This window comes from Helicoverpa armigera, chromosome 13, assembly GCF_030705265.1.
Source record: "Helicoverpa armigera isolate CAAS_96S chromosome 13, ASM3070526v1, whole genome shotgun sequence".
NCBI classification, from domain to species: Eukaryota; Metazoa; Arthropoda; class Insecta; order Lepidoptera; family Noctuidae; genus Helicoverpa; species Helicoverpa armigera.
The window spans coordinates 10,561,609-10,586,616 of record NC_087132.1 but is presented as its reverse complement, the minus strand read 5'-3'; the positions used below and the strand labels follow the sequence as shown (position 1 = coordinate 10,586,616).

The window sequence follows — 25,008 nt, the reverse complement described above, 5'->3', positions numbered from 1 at the left end:
TAAAACAAGTATTTTTATTTACAATAAATGTCATACTTAGTACACAGTATATTTTTTGCCCCATAGGCTAAATGCTTATTTATTAAATTCAAAACTTGACACTATTGATGGCCTTTTATTCCCGAACATGGATATTTTTAACCAACCAGTTGTCGAAGTAACTATAACTGTGATGACAGGCGTATAAATTACATTATCTACTATGCTACCAGCAAGAATATCTTTCACCTGTACCACTAAAAACAGTCTCTCAGTGGCCAATAAAGTGCTATGCAGATTTTGTGGTAACATGCTTCCAGCGTTGTATGCAAATGTGAAACAACACACCCCACAGGTTTTCATTAGCCAGCCAATTACATTTTAGTTCATCGATCCGCTTTGTAAGTAGTTATTTTAAAAGTACGATTTATGAAGACAATATTATTAAAATCTTCCAACAAGACTATGGTTGAATTTATGATTACCTTGGGATCTAAGCAGTGTTTTAATTAGTGGTTGAGAAAGCGTCACAATAAATCTACGTCGCAACGACAAATAGACCTTACAGCTTTTGAATAACCAGTGATGATATTCGTTTGATTAGGATAAGGGACTTACATTTACTCAGTAAAGATATTATTAAATTACAAATTTAAAAAAACCCCCGACCCAAAAAAAGTACGCAATAATTATGGCAAAAGGTTAAATACGCTAATCCCTATAAAAAGCAAAAAATAACTTTTAACACTACTAAAACTAAATTTTGTCGTGTCGGGGGACCGCTCTAATTCATTACTTGAGATACGTGTTTTTTTTTTAAACGAATGTTGTATTTAGGTAGGTATCATTAGATTTATGTAAGTATTTATGAAGGTAAAAAGCGGTCCCCCGACACGTCAAAATTTTGTTTTAGTAGTGTTAAAAGTTATTTTTTGCTTTTTATAGGGATTAGCGTATTTAACCTTTTGCCATAATTATTGCGTACTTTTTTTGGGTCGGGGGTTTTTTAAATTTGTAATTTAATTTTATTTCATGCTTTTTAAAGGAGCTCCTTAATTTTTCCTTCTTTCATTTAATTGATTTTATCTTAAGATGGGGTCGCTATATGCGATCTCGGCCAAAGGAAGCTGTTTAACAATCCTCATGACAAACTGGCTCTGGGAGAATTGCACAGATTGAGAAAGAATAAAGATTAACCTTTGGACATTCTAGATTTTCAACAAAAATATAAATTGGTTTATCCGTTTCATTCCGGCATTTCAGGGTTTTATCCGCCACATCCCATTTCCAGCATCAGGTTCTCGTCAATCAGAAACATGAAGAGAACTCGTCAAGACATATTCAACGAGCCCAAACTCGATGGGTTTACTAAAAGGCAGTTCAGGGTTACGTCTCCTACCTTCGTGCCCTATCAGCAGACCAGCTCAGTGGTTCCAAAAGACATTAGTGTTTCAAATTTCTGATCCCGCATATACTTGCAAGAAAACTGAGCGTGTAACATTCCTATCACATCTAGCAAATGAGCTGATGACCTTGAAGACCTGAACCGATTTCCACCAAACATAGCTAAGAACACTCCCGACTAACATACCTTTTGAACAAAAAAAACCGCATTACAATCGGATCATCCGTTTGGGAGCTACGATGCCACATACACACACACACACACACACAGACACGTCAAACTTATAACACCCCGTCGTTTTTGCGTCGGGGGTTAAAAATACTATGGTCAAAATAAATTAATAGGCAAGTAAATAGTAGGTACAAATACTTAACACACTAAATGATAAGAAACGTTTGTTCAGAGTATGTCATTAAAGTATACCTAATCTTTTTAATCATATAAATAAATTCTAGGTCAATCTAAATTACGTACTAAACGTATACTAAATAGAATAAATAGAACAACAAAAACCTAATACCCAAAAAAGGTTACAAGCTAATCTTAATTTGAAAGCGAGACTGAAGAGTGTCAATTATCTGGCTCTAAACTTCATAATGAATTCACGGCTCGGTTTAATTAACTGTAGAGATAACAGCTAGCGAACAGGTGTCGACTTTACACCTGTTGCCTGGATCAAACGGAGGTTTCTTTTGTTTTTTATGAGCTGGTAATAGAGGACGTCCTCTTTAGGGCTCTAGTAAAGGCAAACAGATTTTTATTGTATGAGTATGTGCATTGGTTGTCTAATAGTGTAATATGGACCTGTCATTAATTTAAGTGTGATTATGATAAGGTTTGGTTGAAAATATACAAGAATCAAACTTAAAGGTAATTTTACAAATTAGATGGAAAACAAGAAAAGCCTTCCAAAATATAAAACGGACTTTAATATTAGACCTCTTTTCTACCAAAGGCTTTAAAACCCCACACTCGTAAGTATCTCTCGTTAAATAACCACAAAAATCTTGCTTTAAAAAGCCCAAACATAAGATAAGGAAAATGAGAAAAAAATAAACGTAGCGCCGGAGAAAAATTTCGAACAAAAAGCCTCGGCGCAAACTGAAAGCATCCGGCCCAACTTTAGAATTCCATTCCGGACAGCACTGCGCTTGTGTCAGCTATTCAGTGTCACCGTAGCTACTCCACCGATCGCATCGACTGCTGGTATTAGAATGGTAAGGTGTCGAGATGTTGACAATACGAACCGCGCTGTCGGTCGCCGAGCGGATTATTGACAATGATTACCTGGTTGTGGAATATTGGTACTATTGGTAAGCCATATTAGGTTTCCGTTTCATTTCTGTTTTAGATTACTGCTCCAGTTTTGGACAGCATTCAGTTTCCCTAGGTTGTGAGCAAATACATTTACCTATTATGAAAAATATATCTAATTACGATGAAAATTGCCTGTAGACGGCATCTATATATTTAATCACTAATACTGTAGGTACTACCGATGGAAACTGTAAAGGAATAAAAGTATTAAACTCATAAATTAATATTACTGAAACGATAAAATACCCACAGTGAAACATTATAAGCTTCTGCCATTAAGCCTATTTCTTTATTAATTTCGTGGAAAACAGGGAAGTTCTAAGGATCCTTATTTTTCATTAATTAAACTGATCTTCTGTAACACCGGCTGGAACTAATTAGCATTTAGTTACTTCATTAGAGGTGATTATGGCGCGGTGAGCCTCTTCAGATCTCATTTCGCTACTTATTTTTGAAGAAGCTTATGTATCCTTTTTACAAAAGAGGCCGTTGCCTTATCTTCCTTTTTCATGAGTAAGTGGCAGTTCCGTAATTCCACATTTAAGTTGTCGTTGAGAACGATTTAATATAACCGATAAAGGTTCACTTTGCTTAATTGTGGTGTGGGTATGTAGGTAAACAATCTTACACAAAAGACATAATTGGCAATAACAAATCTGTCTAACAAACCCGTCTAGTTGTCAACATTTACAACAAACACAAACAATATAAGAAAGAAGATAAATAATAATCCCCGTTCGTGTTGCTAAGTGAAAATCTTTTTGCACGTTACTGTACCTCATTTTCCTCGTAATTTGGGATCGAAAATCATTATAGGTAAGCGGTTTATCTCCCCAACCGTATCGAGACAGAAATTATGGGGGGTAATGTTATGTCCATATTCACGAAAATGTATAGAGATCTAAGTACCTACCATTTTACATGAAAATCATGTACTTAGAATCTTGTAAAAAGGGAATTTGTTATTTACTTGCTCTTGGAATAGTTTATTAGTTTTCTTGTAAAAGTTAATATTTTACAAAAATGTTAAAGTATTTATTATATAGATACAAAAGATAGTACATAGCATATTCTTGGCTTGGCACAGAGCTACAGTTAGGATACTTTAGGTATATTTTTCAAGACCTACATATTTTGGTCTTATTTTTTTGCATGCCTGAACGTGCAAATCTCATAAAGACTGTTCAGTTTTGAAAAATCTTCAGTGCCAGCCAATTTATAGAGGAAGACTTTTAACAGTATATTTTATAGACGCTGCTGAAAACGCTGGCAGAAGACTAGTCTTCAATTATCTGTCTACTGCACATATACAAAAAAATGCAGTAACCTTTTGCATTGTAGATATATTCTATAAACAGTCACGGATTGACGCGCTTCGCTATCTTATCTGTGGAGTGGCAACCTCAAACTGTGCAAATAAACTAATGAAGCCGGCTCCACTCTACGCCTACATTGCGTATGCGTGGTTAGGGCTACCAGCCTCTGAAAGGTAGTCAGTAGTCTTGTGAGAGGAAGGACAATATGTAGTTTGCGAAGAAATTATTCGACAACTATTTATTTGATTTTCTATTGTTTTCATGACAAACTCTTTCTGTTAACTACAGTTACAAGGTGAAATAAAAGAGGATGTTGCATATTTTTTTTTTATACTTTACAACTCTGGAATGCAACTGCCTTGTCTGCCTTCATAGTCGAATGAAAATAATTTTAAACTTTGTTTTAATTGCTAGAAAGCAACTTTTCAAAATACCAAAATTCGACACTTTCGGACAGATAACGCAACCAGAAAGCCAATATCCATTTTTTTTTCTGTATTCTTGGCAACAGTGGCAACCCTACGCATGTCCAGAAACGTTCGTGCGTTCGTATATAATTTAGTTAACTCCATTATTCCTTAGGTAAAGGTTGTGATCAGGTTACACCAGGATAAATAAAGAGTATTAGGTTCGTTACGATTGGAAGGCAGACTTTATTTGATAGTTTCTGAGAGAGTGATTTGTAGAGATAAAAATAAAATAACTGCAAATAGTGTATTATTTTAACTATGAACTGCACTTGGGCTAAGAGTAGCCTATAATTAATTATAATATTTAATGTATGATGATATGATATTTAATTTATGATGTCTGCAAGTTTCATGAAATCCATACAATCGTTTAAGATTGAAAGAGTAACAAACTTAAATACATACATGCATATCTTATATACCTTTAAGTTTACACCTTACACCTGAGTAGAATAAAATAAAAACCGTTGGCTACTTCCCGGAAAATTGTACAAAGCTCATCAATTAACCACGCCAATATTTTCCTACAAACAAAAAACTTATCCCATATTTTAAAAGAAAAACTAATTTGTCTCCCGTCATGAACTAGCCAAGTTTCCTGAATAAAATCAATTCAGTCGAGCCAAGACAATCATAAAGAGCGTTAATTAAAAACGTATTTCACAATTTTCAAGTTGAATCTTAAGAGTTACAATACAGATTCCAGACTAAACAGTCGGCCGACAGTTGGCCCGATAATTGGCAAACATTTTTTTCAAAAAATCTTGACTCCAAATAATGTTTGCAGTCGCTCTGATACCGGCTGAATGCCTGATCTTTGTAATGTGCGTAATATCATTCATCTTTATACTGATTTATCATCATCTCCCGAGCCTTTTGCCCACCTTTGTTGGGTCGGCTTCCAGTCTTACCTGATTCATCTGAGGAGTACAAGTGTTTTACAAGGAGCTACTGCCTATCTCTATATCTTCGTACTGATTTATATGAGTCAACAAAATGTCGGCCGACTAAAAGTTTGAAGTGTGCGAGATAGGTACTCAAAGGCAGGAATAATTGCTGAGCGTAATTTCAGCACTCACAAAAGCGGTTTTTGAGAAATTATTCCCCTTTGTACAATATAATAGAAAGGCGTTGAAAGGCAGTTAAGTGGTATCTGTATCGATTTTTTGAGCCTTTCTCCGGTTTTTTTCAATTATGTGGTGTTGAGGAAAAGTTTGTAATACACGTGCAGGACAGTTTCCTGTGTCCTACTCTTGAGTGCTTTTCACACAAGCGGACTTAATCAGTTTTTCTACGCGTGAATCATTCGTACACCACTTTTACAAAGAAAGTTACTCCACCAGGAAAAACGAAAACGAAAAATGCGTTAGTGTGAAAGCGCTCTAACTTCGCTTTAATTCGTGAAAGTAGGTGTTACGTAGGTGTGGATCATATTTCTGAACACTTCTATTTATTCTAAGCTCATATACGGTTGCACAGGTGGAGAATAGTGGCTTATGAAATTAGGTGCTGAAAATATGGACCGTACCTACTACGGAATGTCTTTTTAGAACATCGAGGTACCGTAGAAGGTAGGTACAGTTAAGAATATGCAGTGAACTACACCTAACCCTGGAAATACTTTTGAATTAGTAAGATATACATAAAAACATTGTAAGGAATTTAATTACACACTTATCAAAAACGAGGCTTTATGGAGCAAAATGTCGGCGTTCTAATAAATGACACACTGACATTCACGGGAAGTTTTTCACAGACGAATCTGGGTAACAAATTACTTGGGTCACTGACATCCCATTTTTATTTAAGGGATCATGCTTTTATAATATCACTGAACATTACGAAATGAGGCATTTTCGCCGAATACACACGCCTACTCGAAAGTAGGTAAATATTTTTACGGTCACACGTATCGTTTCATATTTTATTCGATTTAGAAATAACTGTGTGTATAGGAACATGTAGGATGTTCACCCACGTTCTGAATGGACCAGGCATAGATAGTGTATGTGATGAAAGTGGGAGTGCCATACCTACTTGTGTGTGAAGCCCCCGCACAACGCAAACTTTTAGTTGGCCTATATAGTAGAGACGAATGATTAGGCACATGCGGTATTGGACTTACCAAAAAGTTTGATCGGATTCACAGTAAGGAGCCTTCCTCATGTAAGGAGATCAGCCAGCTACCAAAGACAAATTATAGAGCACGAGCATTTGCTTTCACTCTCATAGTCGGTTGCTTTGAGATAGTTCCCAAAATCCACAAAGAAATTTCGGCCCGTCCCTGAATCGAAACCAAGGCAAATCGATCCTCTACACAGCAACTACTTGGACCAACAAGTCTATTTCTAGCTTTATACCGAGTCTACAGCGGGCTAGAGATTTGAAGTCGTTACCTGACATAACCCTTCCTCGGCGGATAATCCTTGTGGAAGACGGAGTGGTTGAGGATCATCTTCTCGTCGCCCGTGTCCAGCCACGACCGCTGCAGCACGAAGTCACGGTTCTTGAGAGGCGCTGGGCATGACACTGTGGACAAAATTATTCCTTGTTAAAAGCGTTAAAAAATAAATAATATCAACAACTATTTCTTTTCACCCGCGTTCCGTGGGAAATACTTTACGTATCCAGATTGCATATAACCGGAAGACAGAGAAGATTGCCAACAGTGAAATATTTTCAAATCGATCGGGAGATAGTGTTTTCAAATCAGTCCTATACTTTCGGAGCCTGGAAATAAACAAACCAAAACTGGTTTCCTCTTTACAACATAAGTAAAGAATATGTAGATGCAATGACGTGTAAGTTCAATTGAAAATACTAAAATGAAAGTCATTTCTATCCAAACAATGATAAACGCACTTGAGCTTATTTCTACCTCATGACTAACAAGTGAAATGTTCTAGATGCCGTATTGTTATCTATTAATAACTATTGAGAGTAACACTCATGTTTTACAGTATTTTCAAGTATACTTTTGTATTCATACTTGATATTTGATTGCTGATCCACACTGAAGTATAGATCCACAGGCCTTTATTAATGAGCGCTCCGTGGCAAAAAAATATTCTGCAGTCATGCACGTGAATAAAGTCTCACAGGTATAAAATTTTCATGTCATGATAGCCAACCCACTTTCAACTATTGTAAATCAATTGTTTAACACAGTCTTACAAAAGTTATTTTTTACCTAACCCTTTTCTAAAACAAGCGGTTTTCTACATAGAGCCATCCATTAAATCTTGGTACTACATCAAAATTCGCACAACACAGACCAACCAAATTGCATACAAATACCCTCATATGTCATCTGCACGCTCGCATTCCTATTTGCTTTATGTATGCCATATAAAATATACTAGCTTTCGCCCGCGATTTCACCCGCGACCCGTAGCCGGATGGTGACAAATACTATCCTAAAACCTTCTCCCGGGTCTAAGTTACCTCCCCTATAATTTTCAGCCAAATCGGTCAAACCGTTTTCATTTTATGTCGTGACAACGGAAAGCGGGTTTCATTTTTATATATTAGATATAGAATATAGACTAGCCGTTTCCCCGTGGATTCACTCGTTCTTGTTCTTGAAATTCTTCCCGTAACTAAGAAAAAATAACCCATGTTACACGGGAATAGTCGAGCTTCCCAACTGTGAAAGAATTTTTCAAATAGGTCCAGTAGTTTCGGAGCCTTTCGGGTACAAACAAAAAAAAGTTTCATCTTTATCTATTACTAATATTATAAAGCTGAAGAGTTTCTTTGTTTGTTTGAAAGCGCTAATCTCAGGAACTACTGGTCCGATTTGAAAAAGTGTCAGTGTTATAGCCCATTTATCGAGGAAGGCTATAGGCTACTTTTTATCCGGGTTCGTGCAGAGAACGGGATGCGGGTGAAACCGTTGGCAGAAGCTAGTTATATTATATAGATACTTATATGTATGTGTGTATGATATGTATGACGCAAAATGAATAATGGAAATGTTAAGAGTATGTGAAGAAGTTGAAAGGTTCGCTTATGTCGAACACTTGAAAACACACAGCTTTTGAAATAAATGCTGCATGTCGATTCTATAAAATATCACAACTCACTTCGACATCACTCTCACTTCGACTTCGATCTAAAGGTAGAATTCCGTGGACGCGACAATAGTCAACCTATGAAAATGTATGGCACCGTTGTCGAGGCCCGTGACAGTCGCGCGCGGCCGACGAATTTCGTAAGCTGCTCGCGGCATTGTCAAAAATTTAATTCTGGTTTTACTAAAATTCTATAGATGTTATTAAGCGCTAGACCATGTTGAGAAGCGTACGGCCGCGAGCGGCTCACGAAATTCGTCGTCCGCGCGCGACTGTCGCAGCCCTCGGCAGCGGTGCCATACATTTTCATAGGTTGACTTTTGTCGCGCGCGGCTGCGACAATCGCGACCCACGGAATTCTACCTTAAAGTTTCGTGATTGACATTGTCAAACTACACTAGCGCTACACTATCGAGCGTGTTGACAAGTTGAACTAAATCAAAGTCGAGATTTTGACAGATCTGTCAAAATCTGTCTATCTATAGGGAGGTAGGGGAGAGATGGGCAGTTGGGAGACATGATCAAATCAGAATAAAAGGGGGGTCCTTTTATTCTGATTTCTGATCATAGTTTTGTTTTTTTTTATTGGGTAGTTTACGTTACCGACTGGTAACGGTGTTCATCCATAGACTATCTGTCATTTCTGTGAGTTGTCAAGAACAAACACTCGTAAAAGTACTTAAATATTTTGTTGCGGTTTCGGATCGTTATAAAGAGAAAACTAATGAAAGGTATGTGTATTTTCTATTATTAATTATTGATTGTCAAAATCTCCAGTTACAATTATAGTAAGTCGATGCAATCCACACCTATTATACCTTTAGAAGAGAGTACTACAGCAATAGTTAATGGGCCCCACGTTTTATTTTAGTCTAATATGACCGGGACCACCTACGTAGGTTGACAGGTAAGTAACTATTTTTATTTTCTAGTTTTCAGTGCACATAAGATAAAACCGTTTAACTTAAAAGGTTTTTACCGATTTTTTCATAAACTAAGTCAAAGTGTCCAATGCTCCCTATGGTAGGGAGGCTTGGACATACCATGTAATGTATAATTTGTAAATTTTGCTCTTCTTCGTCAGTGAAAATTTGTGAGGTTATAAATCTGCGCGAAAAATCCTTTATAGAATCTTGTTTCAGGTACCGTTGCCAACTTGATCTAGAGACTATTATATTTAAAATAGTGTTTAAATAAAGTTCTAAGTGTTTTAAAGTGATTAAGTGCCTACCTTTAACGATGGCTAGAATGTTTTTGCTTAAATCTTTATTAGAAGAAGCTCATGCTTTAGATAATTTAGAAAAGCGTCAACAATCTGCTAGAATTCGTAGTTTATCTTTATTAACTCGCGATGATGACTATGTGAGCATATATAGATTGTCAAAGGAGCTAATTGACCAACTGGAGTCTGATTTACTGCCCTGATAAAGCCCACAAAACGTCGAGGCAAAGGACTTACAACTCGTGTAAAAGTAAGTATTGACACAGTTTATAGTTGAAAAATTGTAATCAAGCACACAATAATAAGAAAAACACTTAGTTCTTAATAAGGAGTATTCCCTTTATGTGGTTTCCCCGCCAGCTGATATGTTTTCAAAAGACTCTGTACTTCAGTTATAATATTGGTATTCTCTTAAGCATGAAAATAACCAAATTGGTCTCAATTTTGTTTTCACTAAATCCAGATAAAGTAGGTATTACATTTTTTATTGATTTATTGTTTCACAGATACTATGTACTTTATCATTCTTGGCTAGTGGCGGTTACCAGAAGGTTATTAAAGAGGGCATCAGAACTTATTTATCGCAACCGTCTGCATCTCGTTGCATAAATGAAGTAGTGGAAGCTCTGAACAATCCGGCCGTAGTAAAAAAATATATATGTAAGGTTTCCTCAAAATCAGCAAGAAAGGCAAATTGGCGCTGTCAGTATTTTTTTTCGTAGGGTAAGCATAGATTATATTCACAGCACGAATTTAGAGATTTCGGTTTATTTTATACTTAAAAGCTGCCTCAAATTCCTTACAATAACAAATTATAACTAAAACATCATATTTAGCTAAAATTCTGTGTCAAAACTGATAAAATTAAAAACTGATTAATCTCGGTTGACATTTTGTCGAGTGGGGAAGTCACTAGCACAGCATTGGTCGATGTCGAGCTCACTTCACTTCGCAAGTGATTAGGTGATGTTTACAGAATGCAAAATCAAGGTCGTTCTGAATCGAATGCGAAGTGAGAGTGAATAGCGAAGTGAAATGCGAGTTGTTGTTCGAATTTTATAGAATCGACGTGCAGGCAGGCCTTGGCCCTGTTGCGCCCCGCTGGGGTTGCTGACAGTATTCTACTTGTGTAGCCCTTTCATTTGATACCCATATTGAGGGGGCTGTGCCATTTTGTACCGGCGGCCATATTGGATTTAATTAAAGGTGTATACAAAATTTCAGACCAATCGGTTGACAGGAAGAGGGTGAAATTTGAATTACTAAATTTGATCCAAGAATAAATAATAAAACAAACGGGGTGAGCTAAATAAAACCGTTTAAATATCTCGTAATGTTGAAACTGATTGTAATTTTTAGGAAAGCTCTTTCATTATATCTAGCCGAATATAAGAAATGGCAATAAAAGTTGATAATGATCTGTAAAATCTGATTTTTTATGCAATAAATTGTGAAAAAGTGCCCATCCCTCCCCTACCTCCCCTAAAGTATGAAATGACATTACGAATCGAAGTGAAATGCGAGTTGTTGATCGAGTTTTATAGAATCCCAGTACTGAACTAAATGTAAGAAATTCGTTTGAACATTTAAATATTGTAAAGAAATATTTACAATGCAATTATTTGTATATTATTTCACTAGCGTCTGATGGAATTCTTTAGAGATTTAAAAGCAGAATGCCTTGGGGAATGTATTATTTTGAAGAAAAATATTTTGTAAGCGTATTATAAAGGATAGCAAAATCACTGAATACAATACTAAGCAATACAGTAAAAAGAAAAATATACATATTTTCTATCAGAACATTCCCCAGACAACTTGGAGTTATATTTACTTTGTAAGCATTTAAAAATAAAAAAATAATACACAAAAACCTCTCTTAACAATCATATAAAAAGTAGGTATTTTATTCATTGCATGATAGTTCTGAAAATTGATATGGAGAAAATTAATGTCACGCTTCACACTCATAAAACATAAACACATAAACAAAACCAACGTTTACACACACGTTTACAGTCTCTGAGTCTTTAAAAAGCTCAAAAGACCTCCCTTACCCAACTACATTACAATAGGAAGGATATATCAAGCAACTATTGTGGACAGCTCGTTAAAAGTTCACGTTAACCGTCGCAGGAGTTCACAAAGTGCGTTATCTTGTCTAAATGTTCCTTCTTGCTTGCACTGCACTTTGTGACGCCTGTCAGTGTTTATGATAACTGGCTACTGAATTGAGGTATAGGTTTTGAATATACAAATAAAGTACTATTCATAAACAAAAGAGTGTCTATGGAGTTTCTTGCCGGTTCTTCTCGATAAAGCCACTCTTTGGAATAGTGCAACTAGATTAACGTTTTGACAATGTAAAAATACCTCTTTATACCTCTACATATTCCTCAGTAATATAAAATGAATTCCTTATTTATTGCAAAGTAGCTCTAAAAAATGAACGTGTCAATTGACACACAAAAAAACGCTTACACACATACACTCTTTTATACTGTCTTTGAAAGTCTCCCCATTCTGAACTACATTACAATAGGAAGGATATATCAAGCAACTATTGTGGACAGCTCGTTAAAAGTTCACGTTCACCGTCGCAGGAGTTCACAAAGTGCTTTATCTTGTCTAAATGTTCCTTCTTGCTTGCACTGCAGTTTGTGACGCATGTCATAAACTAGCAGTGTTTAAGATAACTGGCTAATGTATTAAGATATAGTTTTTTGAATATACCTATGTATGTATTGGGTAAAATGTTGTGTCACTTATACATTGAACTTTCTTTTAAATGGCAAGATATGTGCGATGTTTTCTTATACATACCTACTTTATAAAGCTCTTACTTTGTGAACAAAGTGCTTTATCTTGTCTAAATGTTCCTTCTTGCTTGCACTGCAGTTTGTGACGCCTGGCATAAGCTAGCTCTGTTTATGATAACTGGCTACTGAATTAGTATGTATTTTTTGAATATAAGTAGATGGTTGGCCTAAAGTTTTTGCTAAAATGTTGTGACTTAGATATTAAGCTTGCTTTTAAATGGCAAGATATGTGCGATGTTTTCTTATACCTACTTTAAGAAGCTTTTAAGATACTCATAAAATGTGTGTCTCATAACAGAAACTACGATATACCCATACCTTATTCATATTCATTATTGTTTATTGCATTCCACTATTTATATAAGATGGAATATTAAATAGTTGTCACAATTACACTCAATTAAAACGTCGAATGCAGGTTATTTTGCTATATGTAAGTTCTCTTAACTCTCCATATTTTAACAAGTATTCTTTTTAAAAATTATTCTACATATTAATAAGACTAATCAACATTAATTTCAAAACACCATCTAAAACAATTTAATTACGTCTTAATTTCCATACAAATCATGATTAGGAAAGTTTCTTGTTAAATGAAATGCCATAAGTTTGATATGAGACGAAAGTTAGGAGTTTGGTCGATCATTTATTATATCGCCGATAAGAAGAACCGACAAGAGTTAAGTGAGTATTGTACGGTGCGACCGGAAATTGATCGAGGGCTATTAATTTTGTTAAAAGATTTATGTGAACTTTTGTAAAAACGATGAATGATTTTTTAAGATGAAATATTGAATAGCTCAGCTTAAAGTAATTATGGATTTTCGCAACTTAAAAGAGCAATGAGGTGTAGTTTTTTAAGCCAACAATGCGACGGGGTGCGATCTTTACCTTATATCTTTTACTTAACTATTGAAGAAAAAAAAAGAGACAAAGTACTATTTGCGAATAACAAAGAAATATATAGTACATGTTTTGAACGTCAAAAACTAAAGCGACATGCCTAAAACCCAAATCCCAGCGAAACACATTCAGTTTTATCACGGCACAATTTAAAAATGTTACGAAACTTTCAGCTGAAATTCCAGACTTCATAATTGTCCTCCACCTCGGCCGACAGAGAACTTTTAAAAAGAATCTTTTAAGAAAAAACGGTCGGACAAAACGGAGCTATGTTCACACATATTTTTCGTCTGAAAGAGGGCTCTATTATCCATTGAAACGTAGAACGGAGCGAGAAATAGCACAGGTTTTTTCTAACTTTATTTTTGTAAAAAATCTTGTGTAAGGCTGGAATTTTTCAGTGTATGGTGTCACGGTTTTCATGTATTGAAGAGTAAGTTTAATCTGTATTGAAGTTTAATTAAACGGTTTGTAACATAAAGTAAAGTAAGTAAGTTTTATCTGCCTGAATGGTGATCACTGAACCCTGCTTAAAAATACTAGGTACTTCGACGCCTAATGCACATGCCATGTTTTTTAACATCGTAATGTATCTTTACCCTTTATCATTATTTGTTTGTATAGTTAATATATAAAATTTTACCTGTATAGTCTGAAATCACCAACCCGCATTGAGCAAGCGTGGTGATTAATGCTCAATCCTTCTCCGTGTGAGAAGAGGCCTGTGCCCAGCAGATGGACGATAAAAAAAAGGTTGTAACAGTAACCTGTATACAAAATTTCAGTATGCAATTTTTTCATGTTAATAAAATATCTTGAAAATATTCTCAGAAACTTATACATACAATTTATCCTAGCGTCTGAAAGAGCTAAGTAAAAGGTTTATCTCGACTGTAAGTTCGTTTTCATGTCTCATGAATGAGAAATCGAGTGTGTTCTCCATCTTTTATTTATTAGGAGAATGTAGAAATGTTTGCGGTTCAGGGTTTCACCAAGAACTGTATAAATGGAAATGGCTGTCTAGAAAATATATAATGCTTATCATATTACTTCTGTTCACAAAAGCACTAGGCCATAATACATATCATAAATAAGGTGCGGCAGGAAATAGACCTCAAATCTGAGATTTTTTACGTTTATTAGCAAAAATTAAAATTATCAAAAATTGTTTATTGAGATGAGATTTAATAATTGTACATTACACAAAAAGATTGGAATAACATGGTTAGTCAGCTCAAAATTAGGTATGTTACGCCCGGCTTACTTTTTTCAAGCGTTTTTGCCATGTGAGTTCGACTTATTTCATCTGAAATCCATCTTAAACGCTTTAAAAATATTAAACATCACGTCAAACATTTTTGTTTTATTGCCCTCCCAGTTATAACACAATAACTTCAATATAAATCACGTTATTTATCGCAAGTCACAGCCTTTGACAAAATATGGCAGAGCTCCAAACAACTGGTAGGCTTCAATAAAAACTTGCCGTTGTAAAACGAGCAAAATTAACTGTAAACAGATCCAATTGTGAACGGTATTGTATCTGTTCACAATATTATTTTGTGTAATATTAGTTACTTAAGATAATATCTTTGCTAGTAGGGATAATCAAGGATTACCAAGTTAGATATAAGTAGACTCTATGTTGTATCTCCAAACGTTAAACCTAGATTCCTTATAAATCCAGGGATATCAAAAATACCACGTGTATGTATGCAAATTGCGAATAGTAAAAAATATATTTTTATATAGGTGAACTTTTAGCATCTAGTCTAATTAACTATTTTTTACACAATCAGCTTGCTATGGTGTTACATTATCTACTAAACTGATACAAGAAAATATAGATCCGATATCAAACATCAAAATTAAATTAATACAATATACCATACCACAAATTCTATATTGTATTAAATTCCTAGTATTCATATTCAAGTCTGACTTCAATAAACACGCTTATGTCATCCGTCTCGGTCGACTGTCGTAATGTATGGTATTCCATACATATTATTATGATATGACATTCTTCGTGTGAGAAGAATATGATATGTCATATCAAAATCGTCATGACCTACAAATGCTACGCCGTAGTCTGCTACGAAAACTCGTAGTCCGCTGCGCCTAAAAACTTGATGGCGTAGTCTACTACGACTTAGCACACTACATTTTCGATTGCTATGCGATTTATGTACTTTAGTCTGATGCGCCTAAAAATACTACATACTAAACTAGTTTATTTAAATACGATAGTATTCTACAGGAAGTCATTTAGAAGATTGGTTTTCTAAGTCTTTGAAGTGTATCTTTAGTTAAAAAAAAAAACTCCGAAACACCGAACACTCTTTGAAAGCTAACTGACTCGGGCAACGGCTATTGAATAAAGATTGACCAATTTGTTCTGCCTGTAGAAAACAAAGGTATATATTAAAGAATAAATGTTTGAATTATTCTAGAACCTTTCTTCTATTCAAAATTCGGTATCTTCAATATACGCAAAGTGACTACAAAAAAATACAAACATCCAAATTAAGAACCTGCTCCTTTTTGGGACATTGGTTAAAAAGCGGGCGTGTTTTATGTTGTCAACTCCTGTCAAATAAGTTTGATTCTCCGAAGTTAGCCATTTGACACATCGATCATGCGAGCATTTTGCATACATTTTGAATAGTGTGAAGTCACTAACCAACTTCAGACAAGCAAAGCTCAATGTTCACGCACACGTTCGCATTCTAAAAACAAAGCAAAATAAAATAAAAAACACAGGCTTTGTTTAACATGCTTCCTAGCGATTTAGCGGTGAAACTGCGACTCTTGTGCAAACTCGGCCATTTTACGATATTTCCTTTTTACGAGCCATACCGCACGTAAAATTCACCAATGAAGGGTTGTTTTGGAAAGAAATGTGGGTATTTAATTTGTTTTTTACGCACCTTTTTTATGATGGTAGTTTGTTAGTTATCGAATTAGCTGTCTTCGGCTTTTTTAAATTTATTTTTCCTATGGAGCAATTCCCATAAGGTATTATATTAAACCGTAGTGCAATACAATCGCAATAATACGTATGTTGATTCCTACATGCTATCAAGTTACATAAATGTTTCATGCTGCACTTTTTGTTCAATTGGGTACAAGATTGAAATCCCAAATCAAAATAAAATAAAAATTGAATTGAAATCAAATCTGAATTTAATTTCACAAAAAAATGCTATGTAGCACAGCACCATAAAGTATAAGAATCAAGAATGTACCTCAAACAATTGAAAAAGAAAGTACTTCGAAGATCACAGAACGGGTCATTTACCCATTTTCACTAACCTTTCATAAAAGATAAACCCGTCTTTATAGTTCATTAACATTTATAAAACTATTACGCTATCATAAAAGTTCTGAAATCGGCTTAAGACATAACCTTGGCTATATCAATAAAGTAAGACTATCAAGACAGGTTATAGCGTAATTTCAAACGCAGCTTACTTCTACTAAACTGCCTGATATATATGAGTTTTTATTACTTGGAAGAGAATCTAAAGAGCACCTTTTTATGGTGAAAATAATAGCTATTTAGGCAGTAATTCAATTAGGTGTAGATATTTGAGAAAAACTCAAATTAATATAAGTTAGCTCCGTATTAAGCACACTTAAAAATCCTGAGTGTTTATGTCTCACTTCCTCTCTTTTTCATTACAAAAACAAAGCTCATTTCATGCTAAAGTATTGACTTTTTGTGGGGGAGATATTTCACATGTTGTAAATACCTATTTATAACATGTTGGTTATTGTATTTACCTACTTCAAAAAGGACGCCTGTCCACAAAGTGCTTAAGCATGTAAAATACGGATTACTGCTTTTATAAATGTTGCTTAAGTGGAGTATTAACACGTATAAAATATCGTTTTCATACAAACTATAGTACAATCCCTGTCGAGGCCGATTTTGGTCACGACGGCTGTTCTCATAAGGAGATCAGCCATCTGCGCAGGACATATTATAATTTATGGTGCACACAAAATTAATCCCCATCGTCCAGATTACGGCCTGTTTTGTGAAAATTTCTAAAACCCACATCTCGATTTCGGACCGACTCGGGAATCCAACCCGAGACCTCGTGCCAAACCAACCAAAGAGCCAGTCTAACTATAACGTAGTATTTGCTTAGTTACAACATTTTCCAACCAACCCTTCTCTCTAGGGAGGTTTATTTCAAATCAATCAAGCGCCAATCTTACCGCAGCGGGTGCGACCACTTTATTAAGTGCCAATTTATATATAATTATATCACACAGCTCCAACCACATTAATCTTCATTATTTCTCTCTTTACCCTAGAAAAACACTAGGTCAGGCGTGAAATTAGCACTTTATATAAGAAGCGTTTAATCATCTGCCTCGCTTTTTCCCAACTATATTGGGGTTGGCAGTAAAACCAGTAGCAGCTGAGTACCAGTGTTTTACAAGAAACAACTGCCTATCTGCCCTCCTCAACCCAGTTACCCGGGCAACCCAGTACCCCTTGGTAAAACTGATTGTCATACTTACTGACTTCTGACTACCCGTAACGACTACCAAAGATGTCCAAACGATAGCCAAGACCTACAGTTTTTCGTGCCCTCCGAAACAGAGTATTTGGTGTCCAAGATATATGAGCTTATAAAGTACATACAACCTTAGATTAGTTGCATTGGTACATATCTGGAATTGAACCTACATTCATAATTGAGAGGTTGATTCTTTACCCACTAGGCCACCACGGCTACTAATCTAAGGAACATTTAATACGAGTTAAAAACTAAAAGAGTTGGTGCTAATGACTGTTTTAACAACTGCAAGAAAAATGCTATTTTCTTTTTCTATCTACACTCGAGAAAGAGCGCTTTGATACTTATCTGAAGTGACTTTCGTAATTATTTTAAGGATTCCTCTAAAAGGAACTTTTGTACTTTCGTTTTATTGTGTCTTTTCCTCTATCGGCTCTTAATTTGTTCCCAAAAGTACGTATTAAGTAGTAATTAATTAACAGATAGCAATCGACAAAGAAGATTCGAAGAAAAATAAATGTTCACAAAATAACAGCTTAGAAACCAAACAAAGTCCATTATTCACCTGTTGAGTCGAACTTTCTGGAAGTTACTTCTCAAAGCTTTTAATACCGACGATTATGAACTCAACTTATCTCAGCGGGTCTCATAAATATTGCAAACAAAACTATACGTGTGTGAAATACGTTATCCTAACTAGAAGACCCGCGGGGTAGCACATGATGTGACTAACAATGTTGTAACAGGTACAGGCAGCTACAAAAATCTTACTAGCTTCCTTCTGCCCTTATCCCAATTTTATTTGGGGTCGGCGAATTATTTTTCTTTTTACATACTCTTCTACCAACTCTGTCATCTCATAGGTTTCTTTGTAGCCACTCTGATCCATACAGACATGACTGGAGAATCCAAGAATTATACTTAAATAAATATCGGGACACATGAAGCTGAACACAGGTATTTTGAATTTTAATAGTTCTAATGCTCTTCTGTCGCTGATTGTACCATCTACCCCTATGGCATTCATAACAGTTTTCACAAAGGAAAGTCCGACATAACAGTATCATGATAATGTTAATATAATATTTCCTTCCTTCATACTCCACTGGCTAGTATTGTTATTTCAAAACATAATAAAACCAATCTGTCTAAAGACTGCTTCTAAAAGACCCATCTTTTCTCCGATAGTGTAATTTGAACACTCCGTGTGGGGAAATAAAGTTGAATTTAAAACAATTCTATTACAATCCCCCGTTCACTCGGAAGCTCTATTGAGCAGTGGTTAGGTTTATTTTGTTTTATTTTTCTATTTTATTTCTAGGCGAACAATGGAGATATTCCTTTGACTACAAAGCTGTCTTAAATTTGCATTATCTCATAGAAAATACACTTGGCAATATAACAAAAAAAAACAAAGATCCCGACGAATTGGGAACCTCCTCCTACTTGGAAAGTTAGTTAAAACATGTTGTCAACTGGGAATCGAACACGGAATTTGTTCCGTGTGAGGTTCGGCAAGGTCACCAGCAAAGTGGACAGACGACCTTGTGAAGGTCGCCGGAAGACGCTGGATGCAGGTCGCCTCCAACAGGTATCTGTGGAGATCTAAGGGGGAGGCCTATGTTCAGCAGTGGACGTCCTATGGCTGAGATGATGATGATGATGAGGTTCGGCAGTCTGGCTGGTGACCATTGCTGACGGGGTCGTAAAAAAGGAGTTTAAACTGCTATAGAGTTCTAAAGGAGAATGGCGAACTTGTATGTAAACTGGGACCCATTGATATAAGATTCGTACATAATTGAAACTTAGTACTACTTGTAGAGCTATACAAAACTAACAAAAAAGCAAATGGATAATGAGTTGCAAAAGTTGGAAGAAAAAAGTTATGCAAGGTAGAAGATTATAACCTAAAAATCTCAAAACGGAAAGAATATTTGTGAACTAGGAACGTGGTGACCTGGTTTAAACTATAGATGAACGATGTCTTAAAGATCGCCTTCACTGTTTGTTCAGCTTAGGCATCCGATAAAAGTGTGGGCAGCGCAGATGCCGCGATTACCTACATTGTGCAGGCGTCGCATTGTCACGGCATCAGTGTAAGGGTGACAAATCAACATCGAGCTGTGCTGGACTTTGCTGTTTTTTTAACTCGGCCGTCTCTAATATTTTAATGAGGATACAAACAAACCATGGTGTGCAGCGCTGTGCGAGGCAAGCTCTGTTTAGTTGACCAAACTTAGCACGGCCTAGCAAAGCTCGATGTTGATTTGTCACCCTTGACTCTTGAGGGTTAATGCATACGCAGCATTAGCCCTGCAGGTGACCGTCGCATGCACCGCGTTACTGCAGTTATGTACAATTGTGCGACTTCTGCGCCGCAGCGGAGAAGTCGCACAATTTTATTGTAGTGTCGTTAGGTTAGCGCACCGTGCCGCAACAACGTAGCGCAGGCATCACGTTGTAGCTCAGCAGCAGTGTGGGTAAAAACATATAGGTGTTAAACTATTACATAAAAACATGTTTACTAAATTAAACAATATACTCATTATTAAAAACATCTTTTATTTACTTTTATCACAACATAGAAGGAAGAGGATAATGAATTTATAACGCGGATAAACCCATCTCTGCACTTTCTCAATTATCTGATCATTTTCATCCAATACACGATGTCTTCGTAATCGTGCAATGCGTTATTGGCAATTGACACAACGCATTTTGCACGGTAAATAAGTCCAAATCACTTGCAAATCGGAATCCAAATATAAATACGGTAGTCGTTATGCAGAATAGTAGAAACCCAAATCGTCATAAAGTAATCCAAAAAATCGCATTCAAATCCCAAGTTAGCCGTTGAAAACAAAACCAAACATGGAATGACAGAACACAGCACTGACAGCAGCCTCTTGCCACAAACGTTCCAATTTGCGTTCGCACAAAAAAGGTTAGCAATACAACATGCTAACGTTGTAATTATTATTTACTATTATAAATGTGTACTTTGCTTATTCATTGTTGCTGTTTCTATTTTACTTTTTAAGTAAAATATACAAGAAAATAATAACTGCCAAACGTAGACGTCCACAAGCATACGGCGATGAATTTACTTAATAATTAACTATGAAGATAGGAACGTAATCAGTGACACACGATGCGTTCGCAAACTGCATGTTATCTTATTTTTAATAGATTTAGTTTATTTCTAACTTTTAATTCCCATGAGCTAAAAACTCAATATTTTTTATATAATCCTCTAACAAACTTGTTATTTAAATTCATATAGATTTGCAAATAAATGATCCTTAAATCATGTGGGTCCATTTTCGCCATTCTTCTTTAAATACTTCTAAAAACTAAAAACAAACACTGCTTAAAGTCATAATTTCCAAGGAATCTTAACCCATCTAGTGTTCTAAATTCAAAAAATGTTCTTAAAACAAAAACCAACTTACTGGCATAATACCCGACGTCGTTGTTAACGTTGATATGGCCGGCGTCTTCAGCGGCCAGCATGTGGGTGTCCCAGACGGACCTATACTCCGGGTCGTGGAGTACATCGTATAGGGCAAGAAGGAATCTAAACCCGTCTAGTGTTCTAAATTCAAATAGTTCTATAAACACTACATATTGGCATAATGAGTTTAGGTGGAGGACATGGTACCGTAAAAGAAGGATCTATCTAAACCCATCTAAAGTTCTAAATTCAAAAGTCATTCTAAAAAACCACTACTTACTGGCATAATACCCGACGTCGTTGTTAACGTTAATGTGGCCTGCATCTTCAGCGGCCAGCATGTGGGTGTCCCAGACAGACCTGTACTCCGGGTCATGGAGGACATCATACAGGGCGTCCGGCTCCACGTCCTCAAACTCTGCCACCACCTGGGGATGAAGAAAAATGGTCTTTATGTCTGAGTGGTATGGTTGGAATTTAAATGTTGGATTTCATTTGAAGAGTATTTACCTAAGTATCTCTCCTGTGTAATACCAAGCCCCTTTTAAGTACTAAATAAACACAATTTTTAGGTTAATCCCTTTGGAGATTTGACCGTCTACATTTTAGAGGATATTTTTAACATTTCCAAAGAAGCCAAGGTACCTACTTAAAGTAAAAAAAGAAAGTAATAGTTGTAAAGTAAGTAATAGTTAAGTTATGAAGCTAATCCTTAAAGAATGGCAGGGACTAACTACATAGGAACATTCTTGACCGCAGACTGTAGATTACTTAAATAATTAAAATGTTCCAATCGCTATTCTAGGATAACAATCTTCAAACCCTTTTAGTAGAAACCTGATAATAAACTTTTTCATATCTAAACTATCAGCCTGTCTTCACGATACTTTACTTGAGGACTAAGTTATTATTATCACTCTTCTAGTAAGATAAAATTTCTGTGAGATAATGAAAATGGCTTAGTTAGTGAAACTCAGTAGTAACTTTTTTCATCATAATATAGTTATATCAGTTGACGCCTCGTGGAAATACTATTCCAAAGTTTGACGAGCGTATTTTACCGACTTCCCAAATAGGAGTAGTTTCTCAAATAGTCGAGATCTTTTTTTATTTCTTTTTCTTACTACTACGGCTTAAAGGCCGGGGCTTTACTAGTGAATACGGTATTTTTGGCTCCAACTTTAAGTTTGGTTTAAGCAAATTATGTACAGCAGAACGAACTTTAAAATTTTTAACGCTAGCATAATGTATAAGTCATGACAGGAGTCAATGGAAGTTTTTGGAGGAGGCCTATGCCAACAGGCACTCTGAAACTAGAGATATATTGTAAAGAACTTAGTATAGTGTAATGAATTTCGTTGTAAAATATGTGTAGTAATAGATTATTGTAAATTGTAAGTAGGTAATGGTTTCAGAATAAAGGGCTTAATTATTATTATAATTATAATGTATAAGTACAGTTCTTAACTCTTATATGCTATTGAAGCTTATTTTACTCGTGCAGTATTCGTGGCAAAAACTTGAACTTTTAGGGCCTTACTACAAAAACTTTAAACCCTGTTTTACACTTGTCTAATAAAGTTTTGGCTGCAAAATGAACCATATGTCAACGTCATAATTTGACATTTTTTTAAGACAAGGCATAAACTGACGTTAAAAAGTTTTTGTGGTAAGACGGTATGTATCCAAATAAAGTTGGTCTTTAGTGTACGTCTTTCTGTCATTTTCTGTAGTTTTAGAAAGGTTGATGATGGATGGAGCATACATGAAGTGATGATGGTCTCTGAGGATCGAGAGAAACGTCGGTCGAACGGTATTGTGTACATGTAGTAGATAGAGGTATTATTTTTCACTTCAAAATGATAACTACACAGTTTAATTCGAACTACTCTCAGTTTGATTGTGGTGGACTTAATTAAAGTCAGGTTAAATATCGTAATTGTGGTTTTAACCGCTATAGTGCCTACGTGTTGGTATGAATGCGGTTAAACGAGTATTTTATAAAATGAAGCTCGGCTTAAGCATTTTAAACTGATCCACTATTGTAATATTTACAAACTATCACCGGTAAAAAATACAACTAACATACTTAGAACTACTGTCATTGAAAACTATAGTCAGACCGTTTTGCGTAGACGATAAGTTGAAAGTCTTAAATCTAACGTATAGTAATTTTAACTTTCCCAGCATTAGAATACCACTTGCGCCAAGTAAAATGGCGAAAATTTTCAGTGTTCGGGGGCTATAAACTGCATTGCTAAAACAACTGCAATGCACAAAAATATATTTCTACTTTAGTGATTGAACGAATATAAAATAAAAAGTTATGTACATACATGAATATATTATATTTTTACAATGAGACCCAAGTTCAACGACAACATAAACGAAAACTGTCGTTTCGTGGTCTTAAAACAATGGTATACTATCAATTTTTACTTTTTAAAGTGAACATTTTATTATATATTTAAAAAGAAAAGACTTTTATATTGTCAGTAAGTCAGTGAATTTGGGCCTAAGATTAAAAAATCAAGTTCCCCTTAAAGGCATTATCTCACTGCGATAGAAATATGTATATTCAAATCCAAAAGTTACTTTGGTGGGCTGTTAGAAAATGCTTATCGATTTTCTGTAAAGCCACTGCTGGAGGTAATTTAGCAAATGTGGCATTGTCCATTAGACTTTATGAACGACCTACTTGGTTAATAGACAGTACCTAACCTTCGTGGAATTATTGCGGATGAATTTTATGTTCACCTCTTTATGTCAGTTCAGAAAAGAGGATGGATTATGCAGTGGTGAGTCTATGCCAAATTATGTAGAAATCTGTAGTGATATGCTATGGATGAAGAGCTCATTCGTTGGAAGCGGATCTTTACAACTTCTTTACCAATTTGGATACCAAATCGTCCCATTTAGCCCTGAGACTTAGATCTAAGATTTGTATGACCGTTAGTTGCCGCGGAAAGCGAGCAAAAGGACCTAGTAGAAATAATAAAAAGGTATTAAGACAATCTTTCAAACATTTAAACTTTTATCTGTAGGGGCTCAGCAAAGGCTAGAGATTGTTGAATATACTTTTAAACTTAAAACGTTCTAGTTAATCCCACGGCAGACCGTTAACTGATAACCTAAAAGCTTTAATACTTAATATTTCAGCATCAAATTAAAAACATTTTAGACTAAATCCACTACAATTCCCATAAATGCAATTCCCAGTCACATAAGACACAACAAACACAAACCCAAGCTGTTCTGCTATATTCCAACTGAGGCGTTACCATACCATGTGACAGTTCTAAGCCACAAGAGGCTATTCGCAGGCATTCTCCACCACGGACTCATGCAATATTTCGACTAACACTACTAAGAAAGCAGCTCGCCAAAATACGGGTGTTCGGGAGAATGGGGAACTTTTATCACCCATTTTTAAATACCAAAAATCTCCGACAGGTGCGTCTGATACTCCGACGATACTTTTGATGTGTGCATGAATGCAATTCCCAGTCACACAA

At 35.6% G+C, this 25,008-nt stretch overlaps 1 protein-coding gene across 1 annotated transcript in view; it reads right to left on the bottom strand.

Annotated features, from left to right (window-relative positions):
* Positions 1–25,008, bottom strand: part of LOC110373361 (START domain-containing protein 10) — a 57,533-nt gene that overhangs the window by 16,499 nt on the left and 16,026 nt on the right. The window contains exons 2-3 of the mRNA XM_049840566.2: positions 21,774–21,921; positions 6,884–7,016 (exon numbers count right to left, since the gene is read on the bottom strand). Coding sequence (XP_049696523.1) covers positions 6,884–7,016; positions 21,774–21,921 — 281 coding nt within the window. The remainder of the gene's footprint in view (positions 1–6,883; positions 7,017–21,773; positions 21,922–25,008) is intronic.